We start from the raw sequence: 17,089 nt of genomic DNA, 5'->3' as shown, positions 1-17,089 counted from the left end.
TCTGTGTAGAGCTGCTGCCTCTAGTCCCCACACAGCCAATAAACTATACTGCTGCGCTCTCTCCAAGGTTGGAGACCAACATTCTCTGCAAGCCATGTGTAGACTCTCTCTCTCTCTCTCTCTCAATGGCTGTCACGGCTTAGAGTTGATGTATGGCTATTATGGGCTGTTAGCAGCCATGTCCTTCTGTTTGTTGTTGCGGGGATTGAGTGAGTTGGACAGCGCCATATTCCTGTGGGATGTTTATGGCGAGGTGTATGGGCGTTTTGCACGTGTATTAGAAGGCCTGCATTATCCACGCGCCATTGACACACTTCTCCTCAGATCACCAACCAAGCATGACCAAACCCCTGATGCAATCCGCTCCCCTCGAAGGTTAAGCGTGCTAACGCCCTTTGTGTGTCCTGAGACAATACCCCATAAAAGCCCCCACTGACCTTTATGAGAACTGCATTACTGACTGAGCACAGACTTCTCTTACTCCTTTTTCCACTCGCGCGCGCGCTCTCTTCTCTCTTCTCTCTCTCTCTTTCTCCTCCCCATCCCCCTCTCTCACGTGCAGCTGCAACGTATTCGGCCTTGTTGTGCTGGCTAAGCCTGTTAGCTGGAGGTGGGGGCGCAACGCTTTGGTGTCCGCTACTGCTCTAATCTAAAATAGGGGTTATTTAGGCTACAGCTGTGTGTGTGTGTGTGTGTGTGTGTGTGTGTGTGTGTGTGTGTGTGTGAGTGAAAAGCACACACAGTGAAAGTAGAGTATGTAAACTAGCTATGAACTGGGGAGCGGTGCAAGGGGTCCTGTCCCCTGAAAGCCTCCAAAGGAATGCACACACCCTGACAGAAAGGATTTCCCATGAATGGAGAGGGAGAGGGGGTTTATCGGTACGCCACAGACCCTCAAGGGGGGGCTGGGGTATAGAGGATTGGATGGATGGAAGGGTGTGTGAAGAGCGGGAGTTGGGTAAATGGGGATCATTCCTGCCCCAAGGGGCTCATGGGACCCATTATCCAGCTGTGGGTTAGGGGTGTGTGTGTGTCCGTCACGCTTTAATTGTGCGTGTGTCGTTTGTGTATGAGAGTGAGAGAAGGTAATGTCTGTCATATGTATCAGGTCACGCTGGAAGTGTGCGTATGTCGATTGCGTGTGTGAGCGAGAAATGTCACGCGTGCGTATAAGTGTACATAATCTGCCCTGAGGATGCCATTGTGTAGGATAGGCTATTGCGCAACACCCATCAATATTTTCCTTTTCTATTGTTCAGATGAAGTAAATGATCTGGCGATCCGGGTTATGAAATGTCATGCTTATTATAAATCCATAGCCCTATTCGGACAGGACTAGGATTAGGTTACTAGAGACTTTGGTTATGTAATTATTATCATGTGTGTTATTCCAGATGACGATTCGCACGGGATTTGTTTTTCCAAACTTCCCCCTGTAATATAAATATATTATTATATATTATTTTTTTTTTTTAATTTTATTCAATTGAGTCATGATGGTTTTAATTCTAGGTGTGATTTATATTTCAATATGTCTAAATGATAAAAGGCTGGACTGATAACTCGTGCCTGGCCGACTGTATAGATGTCCCCATTTTAATATTTACAGTGAAGAATTGTGATCATAATCGTAATTTTAGCGGTAGTTCGCATGAAATGTGTGCACAGAACTTTTTTGTTTTAAGCGTCAATTTATCAAAAGCAATTCTTGTTTTCTTGCTCAAACTGCGAGCAGCACCTGTCAAATCTCTGCCATGTCTCGGAAAACACAGGGATGTCGTTTCGCGTGGGACTAGTAGAATGTTGTCAGAGGACCTTGGAGTTCTACCATCACCCCCAAAGATGGAGGTTATTCTGTCTGGAATTGTTAATCTACCGCCATGTAAAAATGACTGACGTGGCAGATTTGCACAGAACAAAAATTATGGATGGGGTGTTTTTGTGCTCGTGCACATAATTACGTTCCCCGGCCTCCCCCAGTAAAACGAATCCTGTCTGAATAGGGCTGATGTTTATCCTGAAATAGACTATTAAATGAGAGAGCCTATGTTGTTGATAGACCATAATGTGTGTCTCCTCGCTGATGTCAATGACTAAATGGGCAATGGAAACGCCTAAGAAAGCTGATAATTGAGCATGTGACTTGATGGTGAGAGCCCAGTATTAGAATCACTGCTGTTCCTTTTTTAATTATAGGCTTATTGTTACTTTGTGGATTTAAAACCACAATGTTTTTATTTAGGCTGCATCTACAACATTCTGTCCATATGAATGCATTTGCATTATGCCATAATCTAAAAAACAGCCATACATGATTTAATGAAATCACAAAATTTTTTGATTCTAATAAGACTCATCAACAAAAAAAGAAAATGCTACTGCTCAGCCATTTCCAGGCCAAACACAATGAAACTCGAGGTACTGTAGCCTACAGTGCACAGAGGGTTCTGTACGCAGCGTTGTACCCTCACAGATGCGTTTTGCTCGACAAAAAGCCACGTAAGCCCAAATCCCCCAGCCCCAGAGCGGTGGCCTCTCCAGTTGTTGAGCTCCTCAGTGGCATGTTTAAAGCCCTTTAGATGAGGGGAAGAGGAAAGCGGAGAGTGGGGGTCGGGGGGCTGGGATTGACATTTCAATATCTTCAGAGGATTTATTCGGCCTGCTTTAGATGCCCTGGTCCCTGTGGAGATGCATGGTGGCTCAGCGCACCTCTCCGGGAATCCTCCTGAGGGGAGGGGGGCAAGATCACGAGAGGAGGACAGGAGGTGGAGAGGACAGGTAAGGCAGGAGGTGGAGAGAGGACATGGGGTGGAGAGGAGGTGAGGCAGGAGGAGGTGAGGCAGGAGGTGGAGAGGAAGGAGGTGAGGCAGGAGGTGGAGAGGGGAGGGAAGGAGGTGGAAAGGAGGACAGGAGAGGGAAAGGAGGACAGGAGGTGAGGCAGGAAGTGGTAAGGAGAGGTGAGGTCGGAGGAGATAGAGGAGTACAGGAAGTGGAGAGGAGAAAGGAGGACAGGAAGTGAGGTCGGAGGCGGTGGATAGGAGGACAGGAAGTGAGGTAGGAGGTGGAGAGGAGGACAGGAAGTGAGGCAGGAGAGGAGAGGAGGACAGGAAGTGAGGCAGGACAGGAGAGGAGGACAGGCGGTGAGGAGGACAGGAGGTGAGGAGGACAGGAGGTGAGGAGGACAGGAAGTGAGGCAGGAGGTGGAGAGGAGGACAGGAGGTGGAGAGGAGGACAGGAGGTGGAGAGGAGGACAGGAGGTAAAGAGGAGGACAGGAGGTGAGGCATGAGGTGGAGAGGAGGACAGGAGGTGAGGTGGAGAGGAGGACAGGAGGTAAAGAGGAGGACAGGAGGTGAGGCATGAGGTGGAGAGGAGGACAGGAGGTGAGGTGGAGAGGAGGACAGGAGGTAAAGAGGAGGACAGGAGGTAAGGCAGGAGGTGGAGAGAGGACATGGGGTGGAGAGGAGGTGAGGCAGGAGGTGGAGAGCAGGTGAGGCAGAAGGTGGTGAGGCAGGAGGTGGAGAGGAGGTGAGGCAGGAGGTGGAGAGGAGGTGAGGCAGGAGGTGGGGCAGGAGGTGGAGAGGAGGACAGAAGGTGAGGCAGGAAGTGGAGAGGGGAGGGCAGGAGGTGGAAAGGAGGACAGGAGGTGAGGCAGGAAGTGGTAAGGAGAGGTAAGGTCTGAGGAGGTGAGGAGGAGAGGGAGGAGTACAGGAAGTGGAGAGGAGGACAGGAAGTGAGGTCGGAGGCGGTGGATAGGAGGACAGGAAGTGAGGCAGGACAGGAGGTGAGGAGGACAGGAGGTGAGGAGGACAGGAAGTGAGGCAGGAGGTGGAGAGGAGGACAGGAGGTGAGGTGGAGAGGAGGACAGGAGGTGGAGAGGAGGTAAAGAGGTGAGGCATGAGGTGGAGAGGAGGACAGGAGGTAAGGTGGAGAGGAGGATAGGAGGTGAGGCATGAGGTGGAGAGGAGAACAGGTGGAGAGGAGGATAGGAGGTAAGGCATGAGGTGGTGAGGATATGAGGAGAACAGGGGGTTTAGTTTATTAGGATCTCCATTAGCTACGGCACATGCAGCAGCTACTCTTCCTGGGGTGCACATAAAACCATGAAGTCCATGAAAAAGTGACTCTCACGAAATAACTCATTTCCTGGTCACTGAATGGAAAGAAATGTAAATTCAATGTCTTTGTAACCCCTTTCTCTCCCTTTTGAGGTGTGTGTGTGTGTGCCAAGCCTTTTGGGTCTCCTAATGAAAAGTGATGGGCTAGGTGAGGCTTCAGCGACCACCAAATGAATTGAGTCTTCAAGCAACTTCTCATGACTGAGGCCCGGCCACTTAAGACGCTTTGTCAGCCAGTGATGAGAATTTGAATTGGTTAGCTTGGCTTATTATCAGGGTCTATGAGGATGCACTTTAGTGTCTGCACACATGGTACTTTGAATTGATGTTTTTCTGTTCAGTATTTTGCAGTCATACACAAACACATAAACAACACACAGTCACGGACAGACATACACACCATCACAAACACAAACACATAAACAACACACAGTCACGGACAGACATACACACCATCACAAACACAAACACATAGACCACACACAGTCACGGACAGACATACACACCATCACAAACACAAACACATAGACCACACACAGTCACGGACAGACATACACACCATCACAAACACAAACACATAGACCACACACAGTCACGGACAGACATACACACCATCACAAACACAAACACATAGACCACACACAGTCACGGACAGACATACACACCATCACAAACACAAACACATAAACAACACACAGTCACGGACAGACATACACACCATCACAAACACAAACACATAGACCACACACAGTCACGGACAGACATACACACCATCACAAACACAAACACATAGACCACACACAGTCACGGACAGACATACACACCATCACAAACACAAACACATAGACCACACACAGTCACGGACAGACATACACACCATCACAAACACAAACACATAGACCACACACAGTCACGGACAGACATACACACCATCACAAACACAAACACATAGACCACACACAGTCACGGACAGACATACACACCATCACAAACACAAACACATAGACCACACACAGTCACGGACAGACATACACACCATCACAAACACAGACCACACACAGTCACGGACAGACATACACACGATCACAAACACAGACCACACACAGTCACGGACAGACATACACACGATCACAAACACAGACCACACACAGTCACGGACAGACATACACACCATCACAAACACATAGACGACACACAGTCACGGACAGACATACACACCATCACAAACACAAACACATAGACCACACACAGTCACGGACAGACATACACACCATCACAAACACAAACACATAGACCACACACAGTAACGGACAGACATACACACCATCACAAACACAAACACATAGACCACACACAGTCACGGACAGACATACACACCATCACAAACAGACCACACACAGTCACGGACAGACATACACACCATCACAAACACAGACCACGGACAGACATACACACCATCACAAACACATAGACGACACACAGTCACGGACAGACATACACACATAGACCACACACAGTCACGGACTGACATACACACCATCACAAACACACACACATAGAAGACACGCACGCACACAGTCACAGACTGAAAAGAGACACACCCTTGGTTAAACCGAGTAACACACTGGGCTGGAGGGCTCCTGGGCTGGAGGGCTCCTTTTGAACGGAAGTCTCGACAGCGCAATGACTCAGTCTCCAGGCAGAGAGCGAGAGAGGTGAAAACCCATTTTTCATCTCGGTGAAAGGAGAGGAAATTTGAAGTTGTTTCGTTCAACCCCTCCTCCTCTCTTTCATTTTGGCCTCCTCACAACTGTTAAGATCTTCATTGTGCAGCTGTCAAAAACAAATCACATTGTATTGGTCACATACACGTATTTAGCAGATGTTATTGCGGGTGTAGTGAAATGCTTGTGTTCCTAGCTCCAACAGTGCAGTAGTATCTAACAATTCACAACAATACGCACATCTAAAAGTGAAATTATGGAATTAAGAAATATAGAAATATTACAACGAGCAATGTCGGAGTCCGGAGTTTAAATATATAAACGTCCCTTTTTCAGGACCCTGTCTTTCAAAGATAATTGGTAAAAATCCAAATAACTTCACAGATCTTAATTTTAAAGGGTTTAAACACTGTTTCCCATGCTTGTTCAATGAACCATAAGCAATTAATGAACCTGTGGAATTAATTAATGCACCTGTGGAATGATCGTTAAGACACTAACAGCTTACAGACGGTAGGCAATTAAGGTCAAAGTTATGAAAATATAGGACACTAAAGAGGCCTTTCTACTGACTCTGAAAAACACCAAAAGAAAGAAGCCCAGGGTCCCTGCTCATCTTTGTGAACGTGCCTTAGGCATGCTGCAAGGAGGCATGAGGACTGCAGATGTGGCCAGGGCAATACATTGCAATGTCCATACTGTGAGAAGCCTAAGACAGTGCTACAGGGAGACAGGACGGACAGCTGATCGTCCTCGCAGTGGCAGACCACGTGTAACAACACACAGGATCGGTACATCCGAACATCCCACCTGCTGGACAGGTACAGGATGGCAACAACAACTGCCCGAGTTACAGCAGGAACGCACAATCCATCAGTTCTCAGACTGTCCGCAATAGGCTGAGAGGTTGGACTGAGGGCTTGTAGGCCTGTTGTAAGGCAGGTCCTCACCAGACAGGTCCTCACCGGCAACAACGTCGCCTACGGGCACAAATCCACCATCTCTCGACCAGACAGGACTGACAAAAAGTGCTCTTCACTGAGTTTCCGAGTCGCAGTTTTGTCTCACCAGGGATGATGGTCGGATTCGCATTTATCGTCAAAGGTATGAGCGTTACACCGAGGAGTGGGATCGATTTGGAGGTGGATGGTCCGTCATGGTCTGGGGCGGTGTCCCACAGCATCATCGGACTGAGCTTGTCATTTTGCAGGCAATCTCAACGCTGTGCGTTACAGGGAAGACATCCTCCTCCCTCACGTGGTACCCTTCCTGCAGGCTCATCCTGACATGACCCTCCAGCATGACAATGCCACCAGCCGTACTGCTCGTTCGGTGCGTGATTTCCTGCAAGACAGGAATGTCAGAGTTCTGCCATGGCCAGCGAAGATCCCGGATCTCAATTTCATTGAGCACGTCTGGGACCTGTTGGATCGGAGGGTGAGGGCTAAGGCCATTCCCCCCAGAAATGTCCAGGAACTTGCAGGTGCCTTGGTGAAAGAGTGGGGTAACATCTCACAGCAAGAACTGGCAAATCTGATGCAGGCCATGAGTAGGGGATGCACTGCAGTACTTAAAACCTGTCTAGGAACCCCTCGCCACCAACCAATGAAATTGCAGGGCACCAAATTCAATCAACAGAAATCTCATAATTCAAAATTCTCAAACATACAAGTATTAGACACCATTTTAAAGATACAATTCTCGTTAATCCAACCAGTGTCCGATTTTAAAAATAAATAAAAGCTTTTCAGCGAAAGCAGAACATATCATTATGTTAGGTCAGCAACTAGTCACAGAAAGCATATAGCGATTTTCCAACCAAAGAGAGGAGTCACACAAATCAGAAATAGAGAGAAAATTAATCGCTAACCTTTTTGATATTCTTCATCAGATGACACCCCCGGGACAACTTGTTACACAATACATGCATGTTTTGTTCGATCAAGTTCATATTTATATCCAAAAACCTCAGTTTACATTTGGCTTTGCCTCCAAAACATCCCGTGAATTTGTAGAGAGCCACATCAATTTACAGAAATACTCATAATAAATATTGATAAAAGATACAAGTGTTATTCACAGAATTAAAGATATACTTCTCCTTAATGCAACCGCTGTGTCAGATTTCAAAAACCATGCAATAATCTGAGTACGGCGCTCAGAGTCCAATACAACCCAAAAAGATATCCGCTATGTTGGCGTCATCAGAAGTCAGAAATAGCATTATAAATATTCACTTACCTTTGATGATCTTCATCAGAATGCACTCCCAGGAATCCCAGTTCCACAATAAATGTTTGATTTGTTCCATAAGTCCATAATTTATGTCCAAATAACAAATAGCTCGTTCAGTACACAATCTAAACTTACGACGTGCGGGCTGGTCCTGGCAAAAGTCAGATGAAAAGTCATATTACAGTTCGTAGAAACATGTCAAACGAAGTATAGAATAAATCTTTAGGATGTTTTTATCATAAATCTTCAATGTTCCAACCAGAGATTTCCTTTGTTTGTAGAAAAGCAATGGAACGCGAGGTAACTTTAACATGAACGCGCGTCACAAGCTCGTGGCTCTCTGCCAGACCTCTGACTCATTCCCCTCTCATTTGGCCCCACTTCACAGTAGAAGCATCAAACGAGGTTCTAAAGACTGTTGACATCTAGTGGAAGCCTTAGGAAGTGCAATATGACCCCACAGACACTGTGTATTCGATAGGCCAAGAGTAAAAAAACCTCAAAGCTCAGATTTCCCACTTCCTGGTTGGATTTTTCTCAGGTTTTTGCCTGCCATATGAGTTCTGTTATACTCACAGACATCATTCAAACAGTTTTAGAAACGTCAGTGTTTTCTATCCAAATCTACTAATACTATGCATATATTAGCAACGGACTGAGTAGCAGGCAGTTTACTCTGGGCATGCTTTTCATCCAAACGTGAAAATGCTGCCCCCTAGTCCAAACAGGTTTAATGCCGCTGGTGGCCACACCAGATACTGACTGTTACTGTTACCTTACCTTGATTTTGACCCCGCCTTTGTTCAGGGACACATCATTCCATTTCTGTTAGTCACATGTCTGTAGAACTTGTTCAGTTTAGGTCTCAGTTGTTGAATCTTGTTATGTTCATACAAATATTTACACATGTTAAGTTTGCTGAAAATCAACACAGTTGACAGTGAGAAGACTTTTCTTTTTTTCGATGAGTTCTATATATATATAGAAGAATACGTAGGATAGACCGTATGGAAATATTACTGAAGTGACCAGTGTTCCATTAAGGGTGCGTGTGTCTCGGGTGGTTTGTTGATGAGCTCAACTGTCTGTCACCCTCCTGCTGGTCTGTCAGACACAACAGTGACAGGCCTAACACACAGCATCCTCTCATCAGTTAGCTCACACCCACTGACGTCTAATACAGCACAAATGGAACACACACACACCTCCCATTTAGCCTACATATCCCCACGGTCATTTGTGTGTGTGTGTGTGTGTGTGTGCGCGCAGAGTCTGTTTGTGATACACAGTATGTGCATCCATCTCTGTTTGACAGTGTTTCTCTTGCTCTTTAAGCAGTCATCAGCACTTTATTACCCTCAAACTTCACTCTGCACTCCCTGTAAATTCATTGCCTCTGTTTGCTGTTTATTTGTGTGAGTGTGTGGGCTTGCTTATGTCTATTTGGGTGTTTGTGTGTGTGAGTGTGTGGGCTTGCTTATGTCTATTTGGGTGTGTGTGTGTGTGTGTGTGTGTGAGTGTGTGGGCTTGCTTATGTCTATGTCTATTTGGGTGTTTGTGTACACACGTGCATGGGGGTGTGTGTGTGTGTGTGTGTGTGTGTGTGTGTGTGTGTGTGTGTGTGTGTGTGTGGCATTTCCCCCTGACTGGGTGTTCTGTCAGGCTGTGTTGAGCTCTCTCCGTCTCCTCTGCCAAACCGCGGTGACAGGTCTGCCTCTCCCAGTATGTGTGGATGTGAGCCCCGCCACAGTCTGCCTGGCTTACAGCAACCGTCACGGGTTATGGAAGAAGACAGAAGAATTCGCCCATCCAAAAATCACAGGAAGAGGATAGTTACTGACAGACTGAGCTTATTCGGCTATTCAGGAGCTAGTCCGTCCAAACCACTTACTGACAATCTGGTTTGAGACCCAAACATTTGAGAATGATTTGGGGAATGTGTATTTCGGATGAATTTGGTCTATAGAACTGGGGGATGGGGGGGGACTAAGTTGACTTCATAATTCAATCATGTGCCTCTCTCGTTAATTCACTTTCTGGCTCTTGCTCACCCATCTATCCATCCATCCACCCACAGGCTGGCACATGTAATCACTCTGTCACCCTCCTCTGGTTCTCTCTATCACACACTGAGGTGCTATAAGCGCACACACACATGCAAACACAGATACACGCAGACACACCAACACACGCAGACACACACACACACCGAGCCCCCACAGTCTATAATCCTGGACTTTAGATGAAAATGTATCTGTGGCAGGTGTCAGGTGTCAATTCTCCCCTCCCTCACCCTTCTCTCCCACTCTCGTCACAAATTGCAGAATCCTCTGTCGTGTGTGTTTTCTCTCAGAACGTATGTCACTCTCACACACACCCACACAGACAGCGGTTCATATGAATGATAATGGCCAGCAATAATACCTGACTCGATCCGTCCGCCCCTCTCCTCCTACCTCCCTCTCTTTATACCCCTTCCTATTTTGGGTAGCTGGTGTAATTGTGAGGTTTTTATCTCGGCCCGGCACGGTGCGTGCAGACAGACAGAATACTGATAGGGCAGATTACACAGGGAGCGGGGAACATCCTGCCAGATAGCGCTCCACCGCTGGGCCGGCTGATAGACCCAGATTAAAAGCAGGGGCCACTGCCAGATAGTGAGCCCTGGGAGGTGATGCTGGGCCACAACGTCATTATCGCGGGTCTGTCTTTGAGGCTCACACGGATTCTGATTGAAGGGAGTGGGCTTTTTTATTTATTTTTATGGCTGGGGCTTATTTGTGTGTTGAATGATTTTTAAAAGGTTGCGTTGGATTTGGTGACTGTCACAGAGATGCATACTTTATGTAGGGGAATTGACACACTTTACTGGTGGGTATACGCGCACACACACACACACACACACACACACACACACACACACACACACACACACACACACACACACACAATGTAGTGGCATTCAGATGATCTCAGAAACATTTTTTTAAAATTCTACCATTACCCCAAATATGTATTTCTGTCCCAGAGTATCTTAGTGTTTATAATGGTATTGTTCTGAGTTCATTAAGCTATGCCAAGACTCAGGGAGACACATAAACACACATAAAGGCACTCCAGAGATGTGGGATGCCTCTGTAGCACTAAACTCATCTCCTTTCCTCCCCAAGTCAGCTTTAATCCAGCTTGTAGATGTTTGGAGTAATGCTGTACGCTTGTACTTTACAGCCTGTTAACTTCTCTGACATGATTGGCTGATACATGTTGGCTCAATCACTCGTCTTTTTTTGGATGTACACACACACACACACACACACACACACACACACACACACACACACACACAAGAGCGAGAGACGGGGGGGAGAGAGAGACGAGTAGAACAAAGGAACCTCTGCATGGTAAGATGGATTTATTCATTGCAGAGGCATAAACAGGGCTGTAGGGGAGAACAGAAAAAAGAGACAGAGAGATGGATGGAGAGAGAGAGGGGGGGAGAGATGTTCACACACACTCATTCTCTGTGGTGGTCCTGAGGGACTACAGCTCCACTGCCTGTCTTCGGTGATAGCGAGAAGCAGCATAGTGCACCTTTTGTTGGCTGCGTCAAGACGGACGGCATGTGCAGCTGTGGAACACAGAGGCCATTTTGTGCCAAATTGTATTCATTACCTGCAATAGAGCCACCGCCGCCACCACATCTTCTTTTGTCTGCACAATGTAGCATATATTTATAACGCACCTTGGTTGGCTGCGTGAGGATAGAATCCAACTGTGGAGGCGGGGGCCATTTTGTGCCAATCTACCTGCCTGTCGCATAGCTTGCTTTAATTTATCATGTCTCTTCATACTGCAACTTTGTTGGTGGCAGACAGATGGTAGGCAGGTGCAACTGCCTATGAATCAGACGCCGTGTTTGTGCCTGTACACCACCTGCATAGACACATGCCAGAACTGAGCCATCAGACCACGTAGCTTCAATGCCTTCCTCACCATTAAAACATCTTGGACTCCGAAATGAAAGGGATTGGATCTGTTTGTGTCAAATCCGTCCGTCTTTCCCTCCATGTCATTCGGTGGAAGCTGTCTATGATGGGGGGGGGGGACTGTTAAAGCTGTCTGGTTAGCCACGGGGTCTGGTCCTGTATTACAGTGGGGCCCTGTAAGGTCGTAACCTCCGGTCTAATGCCTGTGGAAATTAGGCTTGGTCTGCCGCAGCCAATTCAGTCTCCTCTCAGCATCCATTTCCTTTCGTTCAGACAGGGGTCAGCCCAATGAACACACACCAGCTTCTTTCAGACCGGATGGGGAAACTAGATATTAGTGTGTGTGTGTGTGTGTGTGTGTCTAGGTGTGTGAAGGGGTTCTGTGTGTGGGTGCGCGCCGGTGCGAGATGGAATATTTTGCGGGTTTGGGTAACGTATTACTACGTTGGTCTGTGTAACTAAAGTGTGTGTGTGTGTGTGTGTGTGTTTTCTTTACACACTATATTTCTGTTCTTGCAACTACACTACCAGGGTGTGTCGGGTTGAAAATGTTCTCCCTTGGAGTGTGTTAGTGTTTTCCAAACTCAATACAAGCCTGTACTACCACCGGGTTTGGCTACGTGTCCGCGGAGAGGATTCTGTCAGATGGCGTTACCGCTGTGAGCCGGAGTCTTGGAGCAGTTTGTCCCATGCATAATTAATCACAAAGGAATGGCAAACAATGGCCCGGAGTTGTAGACGGTAGAGCAAGTTGACACGGTGTTCTTAGTGTATCTAATTCAGCACTGAATTAGTGGCGCCTGTTACTCTCTCTTCGCTGACACTGTGGACGTATTTCACGTGGGATGTGTGAGCTTGCCTGTGTGTCCATGCGTCTAATTCTCCCAGTATCGGTCTGTGTGCCTGCCTATGCTTGTGTGTGTGTGTGTGTGTGTGTGTGTGTGTGTGTGTGTGTGTGTGTGTGTGTGTGTCACCATATTGTGTATATGTTTGTTTACAGTGCGGTAAACACTGAGTGTACAAAACATTAGGAACACTGGCTCTTTCCATGACAGACTGACCAGGTGAATCCAGGTGAAAGCTATGATCCCTTATTGATGTCCCTTGTTAAATCCACTTCAATCGGTATAGATGAAGGGGAGGAGACAGGTTAAAGAAGGATTTTTAAGCCTTGAGACATTTGAGACATGGCTTGTGTATGTGTGCCATTCAGAGGGTGAATGGGCAAGACAGAAGATTGAACAGGGTACGGTAGTAGGTGCCAGGCGCACCGCTTTGTGTCCGGAACCGCAACGCTGCTGGGTTTTTCAGGCTCAGCGGTTTCCCGCGTGTATCGAGAATTTTCAGGCGCTTCTGGGTATAGACCTCTGCCTTTTACTGAGATGAGAGTAGGTGGAGATAGATCCCCCCCCACACAGACACACAGTACAAATACACACAGACACTCATAGGATTTCTTTCAGATTGCTTTGTCTTTGACCAGTCCATATTGTCTCATCATTGAGTTGCTGCCTGTGGCTGTAATTGAACAGGCTCATCCAGGCTGTGTGCAGCCCTCATTAGCTGCCAGTAAGACACGGGCCAATATGAGGGATACTCCGAAAGACATGGTCGGCTCTGGCTTTGATCCTCGCCTCAAAACTACTTCAACACCGGTTCCACTGAGAGGGAGACTGAGGGCCGGGGTCACACAGGGTGTGGGTGGATGTGTGTGTGCGCGTGTGCTCGTATATATTTGATAGAAAGGAAGTTGTAAAATCAGAGTGGGGGGGGGGGGGGGGGTGAGAAGAGGAGTGAAAGGAGCACGATTGAGGAGAGAAATTTGGACTAATCAGAATAGACATGGGAGAGAGGGAAAGAGGTTTAGAAAGAAAGGGAGAATTGCACAAATTGAAACATGACTCGGCAGATGGACAGAAAATACCTAGCAATGAAAATATAATGAACGTTTACTGACTATTTGCTGCTCACACTATTAATTGTGGTAATGACAAAAGGCTTCAACCATACTGGTCGTTGACTGACAATGTGTTCCTTTTGAGGTTTGAGTGTCAGCTAATTTTGCATTACCTCGTTAATGACCTCTTAATTATAGCTTGACGAGTGGGCGGAGCTTTCGGAGCATCAGTGGTAACAAGGGATGGTTTCCTGGTCACTTCAGGTCATGTGGTCAAGGAAGTATGTGGAAGAATGTGGATTTCTTTTTTACACTGTTCATGGTCAGTGTTCATTCAACACATCTACTGGATATTATTGAGTCTGAAACAAAAGTTCTGACCAGGACTGAGTCTGATAGGGAGAGAACATCTCCGCCCACCTTCCATCAATGAATACTGTATGGAGACCCGCTCAGCGCTAACATCATGAAACTTTTATGACTTGGATGAAGTCGTCCCAGAAAGAACTTTGATAAATACATTAAATTATTTATTTTATTTTCTCCCTTTCACCCTCTCTTCACCTTCTCTCTTTTTCTCACATGATTCCCTCTCTCTTTTGGCCCGTCCTCTCGATAGCGCCCTCTCTGGTGAGTGAGTTGCGTGCGGAGAAGATTGAGCAGCGCAGTCTCACCCTGGTGTGGAGGGAGCCCAGCTACCCCAACAGCAGCAGCACCGAGTACGAGATCAAGTACTACGAAAAGGTAACTAAAGAAGCTTTAAATTCAGTCACTCCGCCATATACTTTCCACTCCGTCCCGTTTACAACTGTCAACTCCGTCGCGTTACATTTAATCTCAAATCCACTCTGTCACATTCACTCTTAAATAAAACTTCCCACACTCAACTACTCCGTCGCACTCCCTCTCAACTATACTCTCAAATCGTCACTAGGCGCACTCCCTCTTTCAACACTTCTCTCGGTCCCCCTCGTCGCATCCCACTCTTGGCGCGCCGTCCGTCCATCACGTTCATCTCTGTCAATGTCGCCTATTTGCAGTCTCCACGGGGACACTCAGTACGACTGTCAATCTCTCTCTCTCTGTTCTCTCCATGCCATGTTAATTCATGGACAAGTACGACCGCGTTAAAGAGCACGCACCTCCAAATACTCATTACCACGTGACGACAAGCAAACGGCACACACACACACACACACCTAAACATACACATACACACACACCTAAACATACACATACACACACACACACACACACACACACCTAAACATACATTCAGACACGCATGCAGATCCTAGGGTTGTTTCTTTGCTTTGATTCTGAAGGTTTTATGCACGTCGTCTCACAGCCTTTAACCTTTAGAGTCAATTGTTTTGAATCACATGAGTCGGCTTGTATTGTTTTCCATATTGTCAGCCAATCTAGTACGGCGCCCCTGGAGCAAATTAGGATTAAGTGGCTTGCTCAAGGGCACATTGACCGATCTTTCACCTTGTCGGCTCGGGTATGCGAACCAGCGTCCTCTCGGTTACCAGCCCAACGCTCTCTGAGGGATCTTATGGCACGCAATAGGCACCGCTCAGAATCAACCGAGTGACGGGAAAGGGAACGGTCGAAAGTGTTCATTATAATATAATAATATATGTCGTTGTATCCGAACACTTTGCAGTCATGCGCGCGTACATTTTACATACGGGTGGTCCCCGGAATCAAACGCTGCAAGCGCCAACTGAGCTCCGGAGAACAAAAACAAAAAAAACGTGTTTTGCGACAGAGACCCGCTTGGTGCTCTTGTAGTTTTAGCGTAGCCATGTTTCGACAAAACGCCTTTGAAACGTTCTTTCCGGCCTCCTTCAGGAACAGAAGGACAAGAGCTACTCAACGGTCAAGACGGCCGCCACCCGCATCAGCGTCAACAACCTCAAGCCTGGCACCACCTACGTCTTCCTCATCCGCCCTTTCTCCACTCCGGCCCCCTCCTCCCTCCTCTCTGCTGCCGCCTCCTCCTCTTCCTCCTCCCCCTCTCCCATCGACTACGGAGGCTACAGCGCTCCCCTGGAGCTGCAGACGCTTGGCGAACGTGAGTGTGCCCATTTCTCCCTCATTTTCCTCGCTATGTCGTTCCATCGCCGCGAGGCAGCTTGGGATAGGGCCGTGTGGGCGTCCAGACAGCCCACACAGAGGCCTCCTGTTTTCTAAAGACTGAGGTGTGTGTGTGTGTGTGTGTGTGTGTGTGGAGGGGGGGGGGGGGGGGGGTGTACATGCAAGGCTCCAGGATTTAGAAATCAAGCTGTGAAATGTCTCTTCTTTTTGCTCTGTGATAGGGTGTCACTTTATTGTCATCTTTATGTATGTGTGTGTATTCTCCCGTGTGCCTGCTCTTAAACAATGTGTGTGTGTCCGTTCCAATCCACAGTGGCGCTGGCGTCCAGTGAGCAGAACCCAGTAATCATCATCGTGGTGGTGTCTGTGGCCGCCCTCATCATGCTGCTCTCTATGGGAGTGGGCCTGCTCCTCTGGAGAAGGTACACACACACACACACACACACACACACACACACACACACACACACACACAGGGAGAGACAGACAATAGGCATGAATACACACACTCCTACAGATACATAGACAATATGCACGAACACACACATACAGCACATGCTCAAACAGATATACACCACACACAGTAATAAACACACAACACATGCACACAGCACACACATTCAGATATACACAACGTGCATGCACACACACAAACAATTACATCTGAAGAAGGTACACCCATAATGGGGCACGCACACAATAAGCACGCACACTCCTAAACACACACACACACACACACACACACACACTCAGTCACGGCTCATGCCACTCCATCATAATCCTGATTACAATAATCCAATGACTAGAAGCACTCTGCCTCAAAGCATGTAATCACAATGAGAAGAGCTTTAATGCATGTTCAATCAGCTCAGCTCAGAGCCACTGTAATATAGAGCATTAGCAAGGCTCTTTAGATTGGCAATGCTGGGGCAGCCATGCTAAATGGTTGTATCGTTTCCAGGATTTAAATTATCCTGTTTGGCTTGTGATCTTACTTTTGTCATTCAACCATAGTTTTGTGTACATTA

At 47.2% G+C, this 17,089-nt stretch overlaps 1 protein-coding gene across 1 annotated transcript in view; it reads left to right on the top strand.

Annotated features, from left to right (window-relative positions):
• Positions 1-17,089, top strand: part of LOC109908468 (ephrin type-A receptor 7) — a 175,572-nt gene that overhangs the window by 136,123 nt on the left and 22,360 nt on the right. The window contains exons 6-8 of the mRNA XM_031793291.1: positions 14,578-14,702; positions 15,816-16,038; positions 16,375-16,483. Of these exons, the coding sequence (XP_031649151.1) occupies positions 14,578-14,702; positions 15,816-16,038; positions 16,375-16,483 (457 nt within the window). The remainder of the gene's footprint in view (positions 1-14,577; positions 14,703-15,815; positions 16,039-16,374; positions 16,484-17,089) is intronic.

The sequence above is a fragment of the Oncorhynchus kisutch genome, linkage group LG17 (assembly GCF_002021735.2).
Source record: "Oncorhynchus kisutch isolate 150728-3 linkage group LG17, Okis_V2, whole genome shotgun sequence".
In the NCBI taxonomy this organism is placed as follows: Eukaryota; Metazoa; Chordata; class Actinopteri; order Salmoniformes; family Salmonidae; genus Oncorhynchus; species Oncorhynchus kisutch.
Note: the sequence above shows the minus strand (reverse complement) of the source record. Positions and strands in the feature narration are given on the sequence as shown.